Source organism: Acinonyx jubatus, chromosome D1 (assembly GCF_027475565.1).
Source record: "Acinonyx jubatus isolate Ajub_Pintada_27869175 chromosome D1, VMU_Ajub_asm_v1.0, whole genome shotgun sequence".
Lineage (NCBI taxonomy): Eukaryota > Metazoa > Chordata > Mammalia > Carnivora > Felidae > Acinonyx > Acinonyx jubatus.
Window position 1 is genome coordinate 90,278,702 of NC_069390.1, and position 20,099 is coordinate 90,298,800.

The following is a 20,099-nucleotide window of genomic DNA, read 5'->3' on the forward strand; positions in this document are numbered from 1 at the left end:
CAGAGCTTTGTCCTCCACTGCAAACGCCTCGTTTTGCCCTTGTTGATACAGTTTTGCATGTGATCTGCTGGCTGCTCTATGTGAGTCTGTTTTGTCTTCCTGCCTAGATAATAAACTCAAGGCCAGGGACTCGCCGACCGAGTAACAGAGGCAAAGGCAGGCTTTTTGGGCTTTTGCCTCATCTGATTCTTATTAAAGCCCTCCCACTTCCAGGCGGTCGTCCTTCATCCTTGTCAACAAGAAGTTTATCAGCAGGGTTGACTCACACACGGGAGGTGCAATCTCAATTCTGGGCAGGGAAAGAGGAAGCGCTGTCAAAAAAACCTCTATAGATGATTTCCAGAGAGTTTTTGTATTTGGGTTTTTTGGGGAACTCCCAGACATGTGGGCCCAGAAAACCATTAGGAAGATGTCGAAAATGGAAGGAGGGACAGGGGCGTGATGGCGGAGTAAGGCTTGCAGATGGGGAGAGGTGCTGTCGGATTCGGGACTCGGCAATCGCCAGGGATGGCGCTCCCAGGGATTTGCAGAAAGCCCTCGGCACGCTCCCAGGTCAGCTGAAGCCACCGCCCCCCGACTTGGCTGCTCTTTTCTCAGGATCTGCCCACCCTGCTCTCTCGCACCACCTGCCTCCCCAGGCCCTGGCGTCAGTCCACACCGAAGGAGACCAATACTTTATTCACATACTAGAAATAAGCCAGTACAAAATACAATTTTGAAAAATCCACTTGGTGCGAAAACTCCCTCCGTCCCTCCCCGCCCCCCCCCCCCCCCCAGCCCACACATCTGTGTTCCTGTCCCAGGGGACGGCCCCTGGGCCACACTCAGCTCCTCTGGGCCTCCTGCAAGAGCTGGAGCAGGGGGTCGTCGGCCCGGAGGGCAAAGGTGAGGGTGCGCCGCTGGTAGTGCTCCGGGTCACACTCCAGGTTCTCGATCACCTCTGCTAACAGGTGAGCCCGCTCCACCGCCGAGCCAGGGGCCTCGAAGCCCAGGGCGGTGAAGTGCACGTGCAGGTGGTAGTAGGAAGGCAGGTAGTGCAGGTACACTCGGAGGCGGTCCCCCTTCACCCCGTAGCGCTGCAGGATGGCTTCCTGAGAAAAGGTAGCGGCGGGACAGGTTACCGTGCTGCCCACGGGCCAGCGCCAGAACCCTCCTCTAGGCCCAATCCCCGACTAGCCTCCGGACGTCTGATAAAACCCTGCAAACAGCTCCCTGCCCACAGTTTGCTACGGGTCTCTGTGTTCCATTCCAGGGAGTCAACAAAAACAGGTGACAGCCGCAAGGGGGAGGCTCCTTCTCCCAAATGAAGGGAACGGTGGCCTCCATTAGGGTTCCACACTCCAACCTGCACACAACACTCAGGCTCCTCAGACAGTCGCTACTGGGAATCTAGGAAGTCCCAGTGCCAAGAGACAGGCCCCAGATGCCCAAGACTATGGGGACCATCCTCCCCCCAGGTGACCGATGCGTGCTTAAGTCACCGGGTAAGTGGGAGGGAGGCTTGTACCCCCTCTTAGCATGGAAGAGTGCACAGCCGGGAACAAGGGTGACAGGGACAGGGCTGCGCCGAGGCCTGGTGGAAGAGAGAGGGTGGGGGAGGGTGCATGGGAAGGGCTGCCCCTAGAAGATCCGGGGAAGGTCTCGCTGGACTCCTGGAGGAAGCGGGGAACACAGACCTTGGCCCTGGCTCCCTCTGACCACCCTCCACCTTGCTCAGGGGTTAGGGCTTTTTCTACCGAACTCCCTTTCAGGAGCCTCCTAGGCTTGGCATTGACAGGAGACTCTGATTTCCATTCTGGGTGAATCCTTGAGGAGGTCAGAGGTGAAGAGAAAAAGACTAGGGCCTCAGTGGGCTCAGAATACACGCCACAATTACATCCTGGACTTGGAACTCCGCCTGGGGATCTCTGCAGCAGTGTGAGGTCAAGGCCGGGGCACCCAAAGGCCTTCCGGGGATACGTATGGCTGGCCTGTCTGGACGAGGCTGCCTGAGCTGCAGGGCAAGTCCAAGTGTAGGCCCCGCATCTCCCGGAGAGAAAGACACCACTCTCTGACATCCGCAGGCGTTTCAGCAGAGAAGCAAATGACTCCAAAAAGAGACAGGTGGCCAGAGAGACAGTGATGTGGGCAGGCGGGAGGAAGAAGGCCAGGCAGCTGGGGTCTAGAGGTCAGCAGAGAGCGGACCCACGAGAGCCCCTCCCCCAGGCCTGCGGCAAAGCCTCTGAGCAGCAAGGTGGCGAGCTTCTCTCCTGGCCAGGCACCCTGGTGACTGCTGGGCCCTGGCACGGGGGCTGCATCTTTGATTGTTTCTGAAACATCTCTGAATGTTTCTGAGAACGACATCACAGAATGGGATTTAGCAGCATTGCATCCAGATACTGAGGCCCAGAGAGGTGAGGTGAAGAGTCCTGCCCAGAGTCTCTCCGGTGGTTAGGATCAAAATGTCAGAATCAAGACCACAACTCAGGATTCTAGATTCACTTCTCCCACCTTCCTTTGCCTCTTTACTTTCTATTTATTTTTTTGAGAGGGGGAGGGTGCAAGTCAGTGAGGGGCAGAGAGAGAGAGAGAATGGGGCTTGAGCTCACCCAATGTGGGACTCGAACTCATGAACCATGAGATCATGACCTGAGCTGAAGTCAGATGCTTAACCGACTGAGCCACCCAGGCGCCCCAGGGCTCCTCTTTACTTTCATGTGATTCAACAAATATCCCAGTATAAAGCACCCCAGAATGCCAGGTGCTACAAAATTCAGTCTCTGGCCATAGGGGACCCATCTCCCCAAGAAACATGTCTGGTGCAATGTGGCTGTCATGAGCAGACACAGGTGATCCTGGGATGGGAGGGGAACCTTGGCGGAGGAAAGGTGGCTGAAAGTAGAGCTGAAGGGTAGGGCAGGACCAGGAGACAAGGGCCTTGTGAGTCCATCTAAAAGGACCTTCGTGAGGTCCTGGGACTGGCATCCAGAGACAGGCCCCTTTCACAGATGGACTTCTGGAAAGGGTGAGGAAAGCGGCCACGAACACACTGGAATTGGAATATGATTCCTCTGAGCTTCAGTACGGATGTGGCCAAGGCAACTCACCTGCCCCTCCCGGAGGATGTTCCTGAGCAGCGGCAGGTGCTCTGGAGTAAGGTCCCGCAGTGATCTGATGCCCCGGTGATGGCAGATGGCAATCAGGTACAGGTCATCTAGCTGCGCAGAGATCAGCACGGGTAAACCAGGCTCAGCAGGGGACAGAGCCAGGGGAGGCTGCCAGTCCTGGAATTCTGCAGGGAAGCCAGGAAGTACCCACCCCCAGGCCTGCTGTAGCACCAGCCACAGGCGATCCCGGGGAGCCCACGGGAGGACCAATCCCTGGGCAGTGGGGGCCTCCACATGCCTGGGATGAGTGGGACAGTCTAAGGATAGAACTTCTGTTTATTCTTCCTGCTAAAGAGTACCATATAGGAATATTTACATACTCACAGAGCTGACGAGGGGGTGGGAGGAGAAGGTTCAAAGAGGTGCCAAGGACAACTTTCCCTCCAAGACTTTAAAATCTAATAGCATATAGGTGAGTAACTACTACAAGACACGAAGTGATACAAGTACAGGAGGAAGAAGGAAAGACTATCTAGCTAGGGTGATCCAGACATGCTCCCTGGAAGAGGAGGTAGGGGACCCAGGTCCTAAAGAAGGGGGAGCATTTAGAGGAAGAGCATTCAGGTTTGAAGGAACAGTGACAGCAAAGGCTCAGAGACGAGAAAGTATACAGCATGTGAGGGGCAGAGTAAGTAATTCGATTTGTCTGGAGTCCAGTGTAGGGGAAGGATGTAGAAGGATTTGAAAGGTGGAAAGGGGCCCCGGGGCCAGCTCAGCAATGAGCACCACCAGAGCGCTTAACCTTTTCCTCTCTTCCCCTAACGCACAGGGCTCACAGGCCAACCCTTCCGGCTGTCCTTCCTGAAAACAGCGCCTGGCCGAAAACCTGGAGGTCACCACAGTGTAAAGAACCAAAGTCAACAAGATCTTGTGCCAGAGAGCAAATAAACTCTTCTTCTGCCCAGAAAACCTTCCCGCCCTCCCTGCTCACCCACACTGGCCCTGGCCGACTATCACATCCATGTGCGAGGCAGGCCCCAGACACCAGGGCTCCAAGGAGCAAGACGCAGGAGGAAGCCGGCAGCACTCAGCCAGGCAGCGTGAGCTGCGAGATCCCTCAAGGACATAATCTGGGGACCATGAGTCACCAACCAAATCCCCAAGGGCCCCAGTTTGAAAACTGAGAAGACGGTTTTCCATATGGTGCCTGGTGTCCAACTGTGCCCCTTCAGGCCAACAGAGTCTCTTCCTACCACATTCTTCTCTGCACGAGTTCCAACAATCCGGGCTCTCTGCCTCAGGCTGGCTACAGACCAGCCCCGTGGGAACCGCCCAGCAGCTGGCTGAGCTGTGCCTACCGAGGCTTCAGTTTTGCCCATCGGTCTCTCCCAGACTCTCCCTTCTCATGGCCTGTGCCCAGGACATTTGCTCTGTCCCTCGTGAGGAGCCCAAGAGAAGCAGGAAACAGACCTGCTTGAACTCGGGGTGTACATGTGCCTGTCAGTGTCTCCAGCCGTTCTTATATGTCACTGTCACAGACTCTCAAATAACAGTGGCATTTGTTTTAGATGATGTCTGCTGACAAATCACAAACGTGGCATTAAATCACACCTCTCTGCTCCACTGGCAGGGAAAGAAACCCATTCTGTGATAGGCAGACATGAGCCCAGATTTTCTGCAGGCAGCCCAAGGGCCCCCGGCCCAGAGAAATGGCATGAAGAAAGCCAGACAAGGAGCTGGCAAGGGTCTCAGGCTGGTATCCCTCAAGCTGGCCCATCGGGCACTTCGGGCAGGCAGTCATCACTGATCTCTTTTTACAAGGCAGGACAGCAGAGTCAAAGGAACAGCTTCCTGGCAAGGGGCACGGTGGAGAATGGCCGGAGGGCCATCTTTCCACCTCTGGAGCGACCCAGAGGAAGAGTTTCTTGGTCTGAGCCCTTGAGATCAAAGAACCTACATTATATGAGCGGAAAGTGCATGTTGTGTCCATAGAAACACACCCTATATACTTATATACACAACATGCAGAGACGATACCTGGAAGGAGAGACAAAGACATAATCTCTTTTGAGAAACAGTCCTTTCTGGGGAACGGAAGTGGAAGAATGTGGGGTGAGGGAACTTGCTTTCACCGCACTATTTATTCTGCACTTTTACCTCGTGCATGTCTTAACTAGACCTTAAAAAAAAAAAAAAAAAGCAAATAAAAGAGAATATATAAGTGATCTCTTAAAAGAACTGAGGAAGGGATATTATAAACTCCAGGGAGGCAAGATTCTCTAACAGACATTAGGCATTTGATAAATCTTGTGGAATGGATAGATGGGTGGATGGATGGACATACGGACAAAGTCTCTTTAATCCTGGGCCAGCAGCTGGGAGGCGAGGAGATTCCTGGGTGGCTAGGAAGGCTCCTTAGGGCAAATATGGCGGGTTCCTCTCTCCTCAACCCTCCTCTAGTACAAGGACAAAGAAGTCCAGGCCCGGTCTGTCTCGCCTGCTGGCCACGCTGCCAAATTCTAAGGGAGCAGTCAATTTCATTGTTCTGTCACAAGCCAAGGATTTGAGACAACGAAATATGGCACCACTAAGAGACAAGTGCTAATTAAGGAAAGGTTAAGAACAATTGCACCTGTATGACCATTAAGGGAAACGTGACATTTAAGCTGGCCTATTCACAACCCCCAAGGGCAAGTCGCCCCAGCCCTGTGGCTGGGAGTCCAGTGCAGCTCCTGAAGACTTTTCTGTCTTAAAGGGAACGGAGAGACAGGGCAGCTCCACCGGCAGGCCCAGCGGGATGCCTGCCAGCACAAGGTCAAAAGGACAATGGATTTTCATTCTCAGGGCCCTGGGCTCAAGTGTGTTCAAGGGCTTCTTGAATGGAGATGCAGGAGTCAAATCTTTTGCTGTCGCCGCCTGGCCCTCAGACCACCACCTCCTACGAGTCACAAGCTCCTTAGTCTTCAAAGATCTCGTGAGGCAGAAGTTCCTTCCACCTCACATCCCATCTCCCGTGACCCAGTCTGTGACCCGGGGCCTCCAGGCATGGGGCTGCCCAAGGGGACAGACAGGGGGTTTGCAGAGCTGCACTCCTGCTCTGTGGCCTTGTCCCTGCTCCCAGACGACTCCAGGGCCAGACCTGGCTTCTTCCCTCAAGGCCTGAGGTGGAGATAAGCTGAAGGGCAGGGGGTAGGGGCGTGGACACAGGAACCCCTGCAGCCTCTCTCCGCCACAACACCCTACTAGTGGACAGTTACCTCCTTCCGTCTCACTTGCCTTACACAAATCATCACTCAGTGCTACAACTTCTGAAAATCCCTTCAGATTCTCTACCACCCCTCAGGCCAAGTTCAGTAACTCCCAGGAGCTGCTCTTAAGAGGCAGCTGGCACTCACTTGCCCGTGTACCTCTGAGCTGAAGTCCTGTCCCTTTACCCCAACCGCAGGCCCTCGCCCCCCTTTTCTGGGTAGTGAAGGAGTAGCATTGTAGATCTAGAAATCACCAAATCAAAACCAAGTAAACTGCGGGTGAGCCCAGTTTAGGACCCAAAGGCAGGCCATGACTGAGAAAGCGGGAGGGAAGGTGTGCGTGGGGAGGTGACTGACCGGACTCTAGAACGCCACCTGTGTGAGGAGCCCAGGAACCAGAAGGGTCCACTGGAGGGCAGCGTGGCAAACCCACGCTCGGGTGACTCAAAGATCTAAACCAGAAGAGAGAGTTTACCTCCTCTCCACCTCCTACCCAGCAATCCCACGTCTGGCTTCCTTGGCCTCACCGTGGCCCCTGGCCCGCCACAGGCTGAGCCCGGCCCAGGTCCACGTTCCAGTCCGTGACGTGAACAGCCTGCTGTTCTCTGCCTGCTGCAACACGGTTCTCTGCCTGCTGCTGATGCCAGGGGTATCCAGTCTACCCAAAGAGGTGGTGGTCCATTGCAGCTTTGGTGGTGGGCTGGGGTGGCAGTGAGGAAGGGAGGCGAAAAAGACAGAGATGGAGGCTACGGAGAACTGGACAGAGAGGGTGAGTGAGGTCAGCTCACCCTGGAAACCTGCTCCTTGGGACAGTGGAAGCGAGGGGCACAGAGAGCAGGAAACAGCTGAGAGGCCCGAGTGGAAGCCTGGGCCACTGGAAGACCCCTCTTGCTCTCGGGCGGTGGAGGGGACCCTTTGCGTTGGTTGCCATGGCTCCTTCCTATCAGTGCTTCAGGTCTTAGGCCTGCCTGGATCTGCTGGTATGCAGGGGCATGGAAAGAATGTAAACAGTCCTCTTTAGGGCTCCAGGTACTCCTGGAAGGGAGGGTGGCAGCTGAGCCACTTGGCTGGTTAAAGAATGGCCGTATGCTTATGGGCGCAAACATCATGCCATTCTTGCCCCCCTGCGTGGGAGGACAGCCAGAGAGAACTTCAAGTGGACACGTTAAGGCGTGAATGTTTGCGCACAGCTCGGGTTTCTGTTGTTGGTTAATTAAAATCGGCTTAGAGAGAGGAACCAAGGTGAGAAAGAAGGGCAGGACTAAGGAGGCCCAACAACCTAGAGCAAGTACTGGGAGACCAGAGAGCCCCAGCAAGAAAGCTTTTACCTGCTGTTGGTTCCACTTGAGATCGGGGATGAGGACAAAGCCATCAGAGGGATCTGGGTTCTCAAAAACAATCCGGTCAGCTTCAGCCTTCTTATCGAGAATGTTGTACACCCACTGGAAGGAGGGGGAGGGGGGGGGTCACATAGCTACTCACAACCTCTGGGGAAATACCACAGACCAGGCTAGCTAAGCTCTCCGACCCCTCCAGGAAGGACAGCCAAGCCATATAGGGTCACTGAGCTCAGGGGGTCTACACTCAGGCTGCCTTGTCCCCACCGATCTGCTCTTGGGGGTCCAGAAGAGACTTCCCCTCTCCCACCACAGCCATCCCCTCAGGGGCCACTGCAGCTCGGATGGGGCCGTTTCTTTGGGTCCTTCCTGCGTTTAGGCCATGTACATGCTCTGCCGTGGCCTCGCCGGCCTGTGTGCATCCATCCCCGCTCCTGCCCGCGGGACTCGCGAACAGCGGTCTCCGTGGGCCCCTTCCCACTTTCTTCATGACCACAGACAAAGACAGGGTGGGACTTCCTTCTGCGGAGGGAGCCAGCTGCACACCAGGCCTAGACATGGATGTATATGGGTTTCCCACCCTGCTGGGTGGGACTCTCATTTGTGGTAGGGTTGGCGCCTCTGCCCACCTGCAGCCACAGCAGCTTCCGCTGACACGGCCCTTGTGTGACAACACAGAATAGGCACAGCTGGGAGACAGCAATTACACGGACCTTTCCTGTCAAGCCAGGGCCTCCAGCCCCTCTCAGACCCTTTTACCGGCTGCTGGCAGTCTTCAGAGGACCCTTCCTTGAGTACTGTGTGGATCCCGAGGATGTTGTTTTACCTTTAGGGTCCTGGTGGCCTCTGTGAAGAAGCCAGCCTGCAGGGGGGTTAAGAGAAGAAAGCCCCTGTTCTCACGGGGCTCACAGAGACCTCTTCTCTTCACTTCCCCAGAGCTCTGAGTCAACTCCCAGCTTGAAATCCGAGACAGAAGGCTGCTGCAGAGCCAGACAGAGGGCAGCGGCTGGGCCTGCGCCTGGGAAGGGCCTTCCGGCTCACCGAGGGGGCGGATCGAGAGGCCCGGGCACGGACACGGCCAGGCCGGCGGAGGGCTCCTCTGCCCGCTCCCAGGAGTTCTAGAACAAGCGTGTCCACGAAGGCCAGGGGGCCGTGGGAGCTGATCTGCTGAGTCCACATCCTCACTCTCGGCCGGTGCGGCCAAGGTCAAACGCGACCGTCTGAGACGGAGAGAGCAGAGGGTACCTGCCTGGGAGTATCTGGGGTTCCCAGACCCCTGGTAAGGCCAACAGGTCGGTCACCATGTGGCCCGCCCACTACCAAAGAGGGGCCTTCCCACCACTTCCTGGGAGCGGACTGGAGCACAGCCAGCAGTGGCTGCCCCACGCAGCCCCGGGGTCTCCCACAGACGCATTTCCTCTCCTGCTGGAAGTCTCGCTGGGAACGTGCTGCGGCAGAAAAAAAAGCCAGCCGGAACATGACCCGAAGTGCCCCAACGGTAAAGGTGAGGGAGGTGAAAGATGACGCTCTGTGGAGAGCCCTGGAGCAGCCTCCCTGGGGCCTGGGCTGTCTTTTGCCCCCAGATAAGCAGCCCCCTCAGACTGGAAAGTTGTGTAGTTGTAGACAGAGAACAAACTGGTCCTGGTGTCCTCTCCTGCCTCCTCACTAACTAGCTGACACCTTGGGCAAAGTGGTGTACTCTCTGAGCCTCAGTTTCCCCCTGAGAGGGGACTGGAGTCTCCCCCTCTGAGACGATACCTGCACGGCACAGAGTGGTAAGGAGTGAAAAATGACTGACAGCTCCTGGCACAGAGGAGGCCCCATAAAGGCAGAGGAAAGTGCTCAGAAAGCTCCAGCAAGAGGGGGCGTCGAGCCGCAGCCTCGTGGCGATGACAACAGGCGCTCTGCCGGAGGCCGCTGCACCGAGAGCAGAGGCCTGGTGGTGGTGAGCAGCCCTCCCACGTGCGGGCCCTGTTCTCAGGGCCTCCCAGGGACTACCGCGCGCAGCAACCCGGTCAAGCTGGTGTCGCTGTCGTCCTCACGTTGTAAGGAAAAAGCAAGCATGAGGAAGTCCAACCAATTCCAACCGAGTCTGGCCCCACAGCTCCGGCTTCAGGTCACGGGAGCAGGCCTCTGGGAGAGCAGGGGCGGGGGGTGTGAATCCACGTGAAGTCCCAGGCCAGCAGCCCAGCTGAGAAAGGGAGGGGGCCAGGGAACAGAATTCACACAAATCATGGTCGGGGGGGGGGGGGGGGGGGGCGGGGAGGGGAGGGGCAGGGCCTGTAACGGGGAGTGAGCCCATCAGGATGCAAGCCCGGGGGACTCAGCCACCCCCGGCTTCTAGCAGGCACCTGGCATAGCTTCCTTGCGGCAGGTGACATCGGCAAGTCTCCCCTGGGATACCTCACTCCCTGTTCGCTCTCCTCCTGCTTTTCTGCTCGCCCCCCTGCTAGCTGCTCTCCTCCGGCCACCCTCACCTGTCCACACCTCCGCTGTATCGGCACTGCCCTCCCCTGCCCTCCCCTGTCCTCGGAATGGGACCTGCGTGTGCACAACGGCAGCTACCGTCCTGGTGCCCAGTCTGTGCTGGAACCAACAGTGGGGACGTGATCTGTGGTGCCCCTCTCAATCCCCACTGGGACCCCACTTGCATTTTCCAGGTGAAGAAATGGGGTCAGAATGGCAGGACACTCACACTGCTCGGAGATGGCAGAATGGGAATCCAAACCCTGGACGGACACTGACCTCAACCTGACGACTCACAGACCAACACTTTTAGCCTGATGGTCTCTAACGCTCGGGATCCAGATGTCAGATGGCAGTACTTTTCTCTTTTCTCTTTTCCTTTCTTTCTTTCCTTTCATTCACTTATTAATGTTTATTTCTTTTTGAGGGGGGAGGGGGAGGGGACAGAGACAGAGGGAGACGCAGAATTCGAAGCAGGCTCCAGTCTCTGAGCTGAACCCACGAACTGTGAGATCATGACCTGAGGCGAAGTTGGATGCTTAACTGACTGAGTCACCCAGACGCCCCTGATGGCATTATATACTGAGGAGTTACAAGAACCTCAAATTTGAGGAGCCAAATAGGGTGGTCGGCCGGCAGCATGGGCACCGGGGTGACACTGACGGGCTGTGAATCTCGTCTCCAAATTGCTGCTGAGTAGAGTCAATGAGGGAATGCACAGAGAAAGCTGAAACAGTCCCGGGCACCTGGCGAGCGCTCCCAAGTCCCAAACTCAACTGTTTCCGACATAAACCCTCTCCGCTGCCCACAACCCCTGTCCTGGTTAGTGACCCTGCTACCTATCCATGCTCCATCCAAGCTGGACCTGGAGCCACCCCCAGACTCTGCTCGCCTCTTGAATCCGCCAGCTTCGAGCCCTACTTCTCAAATCACTGCCGAAGCCTTCCCCACTGTCTCGGCCTGAGCCAGGGCCCACGCTGGTCTTTAGAGCCCTCCACACTCACCAAACGCGAGCAATTCCTTAAATCTCGTGGAACCCATATACTTAAACCCGTCTAGGGGGACCCTCATTGCCTGTGGCAACTGTTCTCAAATCTGATGATCATTAGAAACATATTTTTTAAAAATACAGATTTCCCGGGGTGCCTGGGTGGCTCAGTGGGTTGACTGTCCCACTCCTGATTTCGGCTCCAGTCATGATCCCATGGTTCGTGGGCTGGAGCCCCGTGTCGGGCTCTGCTCTGACAGCGTGAAGGCTGCTTGAGATTCTCTCTTTCTCCCTCTCTCTCTGCCCCTCCCCTGTTTGTCCACATGCTCTCTCTCTCTCTCTCTCTTTCAAAATAAATAAATAAACCTTAAAAAAAAATACAGATTTTCCATGGGACGCCTGGATGGCTTAGTCGGTTAAACATCGACTTCGGCTCAGGTCATGATCTCACGGTTTGTGAGTTGGAGCCCTGCATCACATCCGTGATGTCAACACGGAGCCCACTTCAGATCCTCTGTCCCCCTCTCTCTCTGCCCCTTCCCTGCTCATTCTCTCTCTGCAAAATAAAAGAAATAAATACAGATTTCCCAGCTCCACTCCCTGAACATCCTGATTCAGTAGACATGGAGTAGGGCCCCATGCTCTGTATTTTAAAAAATCTCCCCAGGCAATCCTGATGATCAGCCAGGTTTGGGAGCTCCTGGTGTCCTGACAGGTGCACACGCCTGCTTCTGGCCCCTGCCCGTCTGCTCCTGGTTTGTCCTGCTGACCCTCCAGCTCTTGGGGCCTATCTTTGTTCTTCCCTCTGCCCGGAATGCCCTTCTCTGCCTTGTCCACTTGGCAAACTTCCATCTGTCCCTTAAGACCCAACTGGAGGATCCCTTCCTCTGTAAAGCCCCCCACTGTCCAGGCTGATCACCTCCCTTTGTGTCACCACTGAACCTTGGATACAAACCACCCACGGGGGAGTACTTATCCCATTGTACTATGCCGGTCAGACTCCATGTCTGTCTTCCCCACAAGACTCTGGGGGCATTACAAGTGTTCACCCTGATGACCCTCCAGAGCCTAGTACATGGCCTGGTACACAGTAAGTGCACAATTAATACAATGAGTGTTGCCAGTTGAGCTGAGTGCTTTGTAAACCTACTAGAAACGGTCAAGAAAGGATACACGAATACTTGCGTCAAACAGAACTTGGCCGAGTAGTAGGAGAATCTGGCTGTATTATTTTCCAAGAGGAAGTACACGGCAGTGGATAAGACAGTACACATACAAGTCACACCGACTTTAAGAGCATCCTCCTTTGGATCCCATATTTGTGCAACTGGTGCCACAGAACATATATTCCAGGAGATCCCTCTGGGACCCTGAATGGCAGCAGCCATCTAGCAAGATGCAGACATATCTCCTTTCCATGTAGAAGACAGAGCAAGTATAGGGACTTAAAAAAAAAAAATCACGCCAGCTTGAGCCAGAGGAACCTAGTGCAAATGTGGCACAGGGGGACGAGGACTCCCAGTCAGCAGGGTCTTCCCAAGTAGGAAAGCGGGCTGTCGCCCCACACGGCCTCCTGCACACCTGCCAACCACCCTTTCCTTACTTCTCCCATGTATAACTGACTTGGCGGGGCCCCTGACCTCCACAGCCAAGGGCCCCCTCCCTTCTTCTGGCCCGGGAGACATGGCAATGAGTGCCCTGTGTCTGACCACCCCCAAAAGCCACAACCTGGATCTTGGGCAGAGTGGCTGAGAAACGCTCAAAGAGAACAAGGGTGAATGATGAAGAGACAGAGATGGTGAGAGCCAGCAAGTGAGCAAGGAAACGCCTCATCCATCATATTTAAGGCTGAGCATTCACTCGGGGCCGACTGCAGGCGCAGGCTCTGGTTGGCACTGGGCCTCGGCCCATCAAGAACTCGGGATCTCTTCGCTAAATGGCCTTGCATCTGGTCTAGTGGCTGAAGACACCGCCAAACCTCACATTAGCCTTTGGGAGAGGAGGCCCTGTGCTAAGCCACCAGGCACATCAGGACCCTGCTCTCTGGGGAACGAAAGCAAGGGGAACGAGTGAATGAAGTTTTTAACTCTGGGACTCGACTCCCAGAGGCGGGTTTGCACAGGCAGAACCAGGAATAAAAAGTCTGGAACGGGGTGGGGTGGCTACCCTGGCGTCAGTCTTGACCCATTCATAGACCCAGGTGAGGGCACAGTCATTCTGAGACAGTATCAGTGCTGAGGCAGATACAAATTCTCCAAAGGCCTGGGCTGCTCTGAGAGTCCCACAGAGCCTCAGCGGCACGCCCAGGACCAGGGTCGAGCCTCTGGCCATCCTGGATAAAACAGCGGCCACCCCAGTCCAGCTTTTCCCGTGCTACTCACCCTAGTTGCTTTTCCCCACAGCACACTCACCCTCTCCCATCCTGTGCAGTTACTTACAAATCCGTGCGTTCACTCCTGCACAAGGAGGGGGCAGGGGTTCCACAGTGCTGCTTGTGCTACCCCAAACCTGTGGAACTGTGCTGGCCCTGCCAGATCCTCGAGACAGAGACTCCGGCCACAGGGAGCACTCTGTGTCCGCACCCCCTGGGGCCAGTCTGAGGCGCGGCGGCCAGTCACCTGGATGCTGAGGCTCTGGGACTCCAGGTGGGGCAAGGTGACGTTCTTGTAATCGGCCCCCGTCTCTCGGACCAGGTGGAGGTCCTGGCGCAGGTACTTTTCTAGGTGCTTCTCTGTGGCAGGGTAAACCACGGTTGTCTTTATGTCTGTAATGACAAACACAGCCCGGGACTCCAAAGTTAGGTGCACGCTCTGCACAGTCCTGTCACACTGTGGTCCCCAGCACAGAGAGGTGACCCCCACCCCCATCTCTGATTCCCCAATGAAAGGAGCCGAAGGCTAAGAGGTTATAGTCACCCGGGACCCATGAGGTGCCTCACGCCAATAAATTCATAAGTTGAATCACACTCAGCATCTGGGAGTCACAGGGTTTTTTTTCACTGATGATGGGTCGCTGGGCCCCTCACCACCCTTCCCCACTCTGTTTTCTAGGCACAGGAATGAAAGGTTTCTGACTCTTGTCACATAGCAAATTTCTTGGTATGTGGCTTTCTAGACCCAAAGCTGAAGATCTGACTTAAAGCTAAGTAGCCTTCCCTCATGCAAAGCAGAGCAGCAGAGCACCATGGTTAAAGGCGTGGACTCCGGAGCTGGACTGAGTTCAAGTCCTGGCTCTGCCTGTTCCTTCCTCGGGACCCTGACCCTGGTCCAGTTATTTAACCTTCCCAAGCCCCTACTCCCCCATCTGTCAACGGAGGATAATAATAGCTCCTATGTCACAGAGTTGGGAGGATTAAACAAGTTAATACCTGTGAAGCACTTAGAACACTGTCTGACACAAAGCAAATACTATGTAAGTGCTGGCTATTTTTAATCAGCCTTTCTCAACCCTGGCACGGTCCATATTTTGGGCAGATAATTCTTGTCATATGGGGACTGTCCTGTATGCTACAGGACGGTTACCAGAACAGCAGATTTCTACCAGGATGTTAGTAAAATCCTGTCTCCAGCTAGGACAGCCAAAAACGTCTCCAGACATTGCCAAATGCCCCCTGGGGGATGAAATTGCCCCCAGTTGAGAACTGCTGTTTTCATCAGCAGGAAGTCTTATAGTTTTCCTAAACAGACACTAGGCTAGGGTTCTAGTCCAACACCACCTGGCTTTGGTTAAATCCTTTTCCCTACTTCTAATAACATCTGCTACAACTGTTATCATTTATACATAGTGCTTCCACATAGATCTTAAGGGCAGGAGAGGAAAATGGTGTTCTAAAATCAGGAGACATTTCTAATATGAACGACCCAATGTTAATACCCTCAATGGGGAAAAACTGAGAGCTTTCCCCCTAAGGTCAGGAACAAGACCGGGATGTCCACTCTCGCCACTGTTATTCAACATAGTATTGGAAGTCTTAGCCTCAGCCATCAGACAACACAAAGCAATAAAAGGCATCCAAATCAGCCAGGAGGAGGTCAAACTTTCACTCTTCGCAGATGACATGATACTCTATAAGGAAAACCCAAAAGATTCCACCAAAAAACTGCTAGAACTGATTCCTGAATTCGGCAAAGTTGCAGGATATAAAATCAATGCACAGAAATCAGATGCATTCCTATACACCAACAATGAAGCAGCAGAAAGAGAAATCAAGGAATCGATCCCATTTACAATTGCTCCAAAAACCATAAAATACCTAGGAATAAATCTAAACAAAGAGGTGAAAAATCTATATGCTGAAAACTACAGAAAACTTATGAAAGAAACTGAAGGAGACACACAAAAAAAAATGGAAAAAGATTCCATGCTCCTGGATAGGAAGAACAAATATTGTTAAAATGTCGACACTACCCAAAGCAATCTACATATTCAATGCAATCCCTACCAAAATAACACCAGCATTCTTCACAGAGCTAGAACAAACAATCCTAAAATTTGTATGGAACCAGAAAAGACCCTGAATAGCCAAAGCAATCTTGAAAAACAAAACCAAAGCAGGAGGCATCACAATCCCAGACTTCAAGCTATACTGCAAAGCTGTAATCATCAAGACAGTATGGTACTGGCACAAGAACAGACACTCAGATTAATGGAACAGAATAGAGAACCCAGAAATGGACCCACAAACGTATGGCCAACTAATCTTTGACAAAGCAGGAAAGAATATCCAATGGAATCAAGACAGTCTCTTCAGCAAGTGGTGCTGGGAAAATTGGACAGTGACATGCAGAAGAATGAACCTGGACCACTTTCTTACACCATACACAAAAAGAAACTCAAAATGGATGAAAGCCATTCTGTCAATGTAAGACAGGAAGCCATCAAAATCCTCGAGGAGAAAGCAGGAAAAAAACCTCTTTGATCTTGGCCACAGCAACTTCTTACTCAACATGTCCCTGGAGGCAAGGGAAACCAAAGCAAAAATGAACTATTGGGACCTTATCAAAATAAAAACCTTCTGCACAGCGAAGGAAACAATCAGCAAAACTAAAAGGCAACCGACAGAATGGGAGAAGATATTTGCAAATGACATATCAGATAAAGGGTTAGTATCTAAAATCTATAAAAAAAACCTATCAAACTCAACACGCAAAAAAAACAATCCAGTGAAGAAATGGGCAAAAGACATGAATAGACACTTCTCCAAGGAAGACATCCAGATGGCCAACCGACACAGGAAAAAATGCTCAACATCACTCATCATCAGGGAAATACAAATCAAAACCACAATGAGATACCACCTTACACCTGTCAGAATGGCTAACATTCACAACTCAGGCAACAACAGATGTTGGCGAGGATGCGGAGAAAGAGGATCTTTTGCATTGTTGGTGGGAATGCAAGCTGGTGCAGCCACTCTGGAAAACAGTATGGAGGTTCCTCAAAAAACGAAAAATAGAACTACCTTATGACCCAGCAACTGCAGTACTAGGCATTTATCCACGGGATACAGGTGTGCTGGTTTGAAGGGACACATGCACCCCCATGTTTATAGCAGCACTATCAACAATAGCCAAGTATGGAAAGAGCCCAAATGTCCATCGACAGATGAATGGATAAAGAAGATGTGGTGTATATATATATACATATATATGTACATATGTACATATATGTACATATATACGTACATATGTATATATACATATATGTATATACGTATATACAGATGTATATATATGTATATGTATATATATGTATATATACATATATATACATATACATATATTCATATATGCATCTGTACATATACACATACATATACATGTATACATACATACATATATATATATATGTACACAATGGAGTATTACTCGACAATCAAAAAGAATGAAATCTTGCCATTTGCAACTACGTGGATGGAACTGGAGGGTGTGATGCTAAGTGAAATTAGAGAAAAACAAAAATCATATGACTCCACTCATATGAGGACTTTAAGAGACAAAACAGATGAACATAAGGGAAGGGAAACAAAAATAATATAAAAACAGGGAGGGGGACAAAACAGAAGAGACTCATAAATATGGAGAACAAACTGAGGGTTACTGGAGGGGTTGTGAGAGGGGGGATGGGCTAAATGGGTAAGGGGCACTAAGGAATCTTCTCCTGAAATCATCGTTGTACTATATGCTAACTAATTTGGATGTAAATTTAAAAAAATAAAAAAATAAAAAAAAAAAAAAAACAAATTCAGGATGTTTCTCAACAGACCCATGTCCTGCCCGACTCTCTTACTCTCCATTCAGAGTGCTCGCCCAGGGTAACCTGAGGGAAGCCCAGCAGGCACACTTTAAAACTCCAGAAATTCCCGCACGCACCTACACTTTCGTACGTGGTCTGAGGACGTAGGCAATTTGAATCCCTGTTTCACAGGTGAGTGGGTTCACAGGAGTCAGGACTTCTGCCTCGAGATGTGGCAGAGGCAACGCCAAACGTGAGGTTTCCTTACCCTAAAAGCTGGTGCTCTTCAAACACCTGCCTGCTGGCCGCATATTATTCCAACAGTCCAGTGGGGACAGACCGAGGTGCTAACCCAGCACACAAGTTCCAGTGAGCATCAAACACCAGTCCTTCAGCTCTGGGAGGCACAGCAGCTCAGCGCAAAGACACAGGCTCTGGACCTGAGTTGACACCACACTCCCCCCCGCCCCACCGCTTACAGACAGCCCGACCTTGGGTGTGTTATTTAACCTCTCGGGGCTCCAGTTTCCTCATCTGTTAAAGACTGGTCACAAAATCTGCCCTTAGAGTTGCTGTCAACATTAAACGAAACATGTCATGTGGACCAGTGGGGGGCACCACGTCCCCTCCACTTCCTGGGAATCTCTGGATCTGACCCTGAAATGGAGGCACAAAGGCCTCCTCACAACCCTCGAGGTGGCAGCAAAAGTACTTCCTCACCCCCAAAACCCTCTAATGGCCCTGGGCGAAAGGCCAGAGGTCAAGTACACCAGGTCCCAAGAGATAAGAAACTTCCAGAAATAGACCCAATGGCATTGCCTTGACCCTTGCAGTGTGCTCCAGGAAAATCCCTTATCCAAGAGTAGCTTTGCAGAGAAGAACGGAGATTCTAGCACCAGTCGGCCTGGGTTCAAATACTGGCTCTGCACTTAGCTGTGTAACCGGGCGCGGGTGACCTACTGTATAGGGTGGTTATGAGAACTCAGTGAGCAGTAGGTGGGAAGCATTCAGCAGGTGCCCACCCCCACCTCCATGCCCCCTGCACAGAGAAGTTCTCTCCCAGGCTAGCTCTCACTGTTGCTGTGTTTGCTGTTACTTTGGTAGCCTGGGCTGGGCAGCGGGGAGAAAAGCCGTGAGTGGAGGAGCTCCCTCCGTATGGGAGAGCCGGACGGAGACAAAGGCCACACTCACGTTGGAGAACAGCCCGCCCTGCTGGCAATGACCACCGAGCCCCGGGCTCACAGCCTGAGGCTCCCTGGCTGTTTCAGATCAGAAAGCCGCTGGGCCCAGGAGCGCGCCCCTGTCTGCCAAGGCTTGTCAGAGACCGCCCCAGCCACCCAGGGTGCTGGGAAGCGGGCGCCTCCCCAGGCCAGCCCCCTCCCGCCTTCCCCTTCCTCCCGCCTTCCCCTTCTGCGGCAGGGAAAACAGAAAAAGGCATTTTCCAGCTCGTTACTTCCTGCCATCTTTCTTCCTTTTCTGAGAAACTCCTGCTTGGATGTGGATGCAGAAGCCCCACTGCTGGACGCTGGACCTTGGACCCCCTCAGAGCTAGTCACTCTTGGGGGCCAGGCCTCTGTCAGGCCACCACCAGCAGCCCCGGGCAGGAGTGGGCTGGCTTCACGTGCTGTTGACAGGGGCGGGGGCTGCCCCCCTTCAAACCTGGACCGTTCCCCTGGGTTCCCAGCACTGTCTACACAGCCCTCAGCCACCCTGCTCTAGCCCTTTCTCCAACCTCATTCACCACCATCACCCCCTCGATGTCTCCGCCCCGGCCACACAGACCTCTTCACAGTTCCGCTAACTCACATCCCATCTCTAGGCCTCTGACCAGCTGCTCTCACCTAAGTCAAGGTTGGAGTTCTCCACCAGCCCTGCTGAAGGAGCTCCCCTTATCTCATCCCTGTCTATCTCACCGATGGCTTGCTTTTTCCTCACTCCTTACCACCTGACAGTACAGTACAGATTTATTGTCTGATTCTCCCATTAGAATGCAGCTTCCAGGAGGACAGGGGTTTTTGTCTACCTTTAAAAATTGTTTTAATCATTTTATCCCCAGCACCAGGAATAGCACTTGGCCTGCAGGAGGCACTCAACGAAGACTGAACAAGTGGATAAATGAATCTAGCCTTTTAGGCTTAAGCCCCAGGAAGGGCATTTTTGAGCCAAATGGATTAAAACTTCTCTGATAAAAATCAGTATGCTTCCCAATGCTAAGTTTTTTTATTGGCAAGCAAAAGTAAACTTTGGTGTCTATCTAAATGCCAAATCGAGACGTTGACCTGCAAGTGAACTTCATGAGGATTTTGGTCAAGTGTCAATGCCCAATAAATGCTCAAACCACCAGGTGAAAATATGTTGGGGAACAGGATGTCCACACACAGTCTCAAAGTATCTTCCTGTAGATTACTTATTAATGACAAAGGGCCCAGGTGCTCAGAGTTAACATCACTCCTAACAGGACACACTGCCATCAGGAGCCTCCTGAGGGATGTGCCGTGGTATTCTGGCCAAAAATGCATGCTCCGAATCGGACCATGAGGAAAAATTAGCCCACCCTAATCCAGGGACATTCTACAAAACAAGTGGCTTGATAACTCTTCAAAAGGGTCAAAGAGAAAATAAAGGAAGGCAGAAAGGCTGTTCCGGATTAAAGGACACTAGAGACTGGACTGGATCCTGGATGGGGGAGAGGTGTCCTGCTGGAAAGATGGTATTGGAACAAGCGGTAAAATTTCATAAT

At 52.8% G+C, this 20,099-nt stretch overlaps 1 protein-coding gene across 4 annotated transcripts in view; it reads right to left on the reverse strand.

The window, feature by feature from the left end:
- Positions 1 to 659: 659 nt before the first annotated feature.
- DCPS (decapping enzyme, scavenger) overlaps positions 660 to 20,099 on the reverse strand; it is a 45,793-nt gene continuing 26,353 nt past the window's right edge. Inside the window, exons 3-7 of one of the 4 annotated variants that reach the window (XM_027036874.2) lie at positions 13,744 to 13,889; positions 8,498 to 8,533; positions 7,663 to 7,776; positions 3,087 to 3,197; positions 660 to 1,091 (exon numbers count right to left, since the gene is read on the reverse strand). In XM_027036874.2, coding sequence (XP_026892675.1) covers positions 825 to 1,091; positions 3,087 to 3,197; positions 7,663 to 7,776; positions 8,498 to 8,533; positions 13,744 to 13,889 — 674 coding nt within the window. In that variant the 3' untranslated portion in view covers positions 660 to 824. Of the gene's footprint in view, positions 1,092 to 3,086; positions 3,272 to 7,662; positions 7,777 to 8,497; positions 8,534 to 13,743; positions 13,890 to 20,099 lie in introns of those variants that run through there. The other 3 variants (XM_027036875.2, XM_053203897.1, XM_027036876.2) reach the window with 3 other exon arrangements.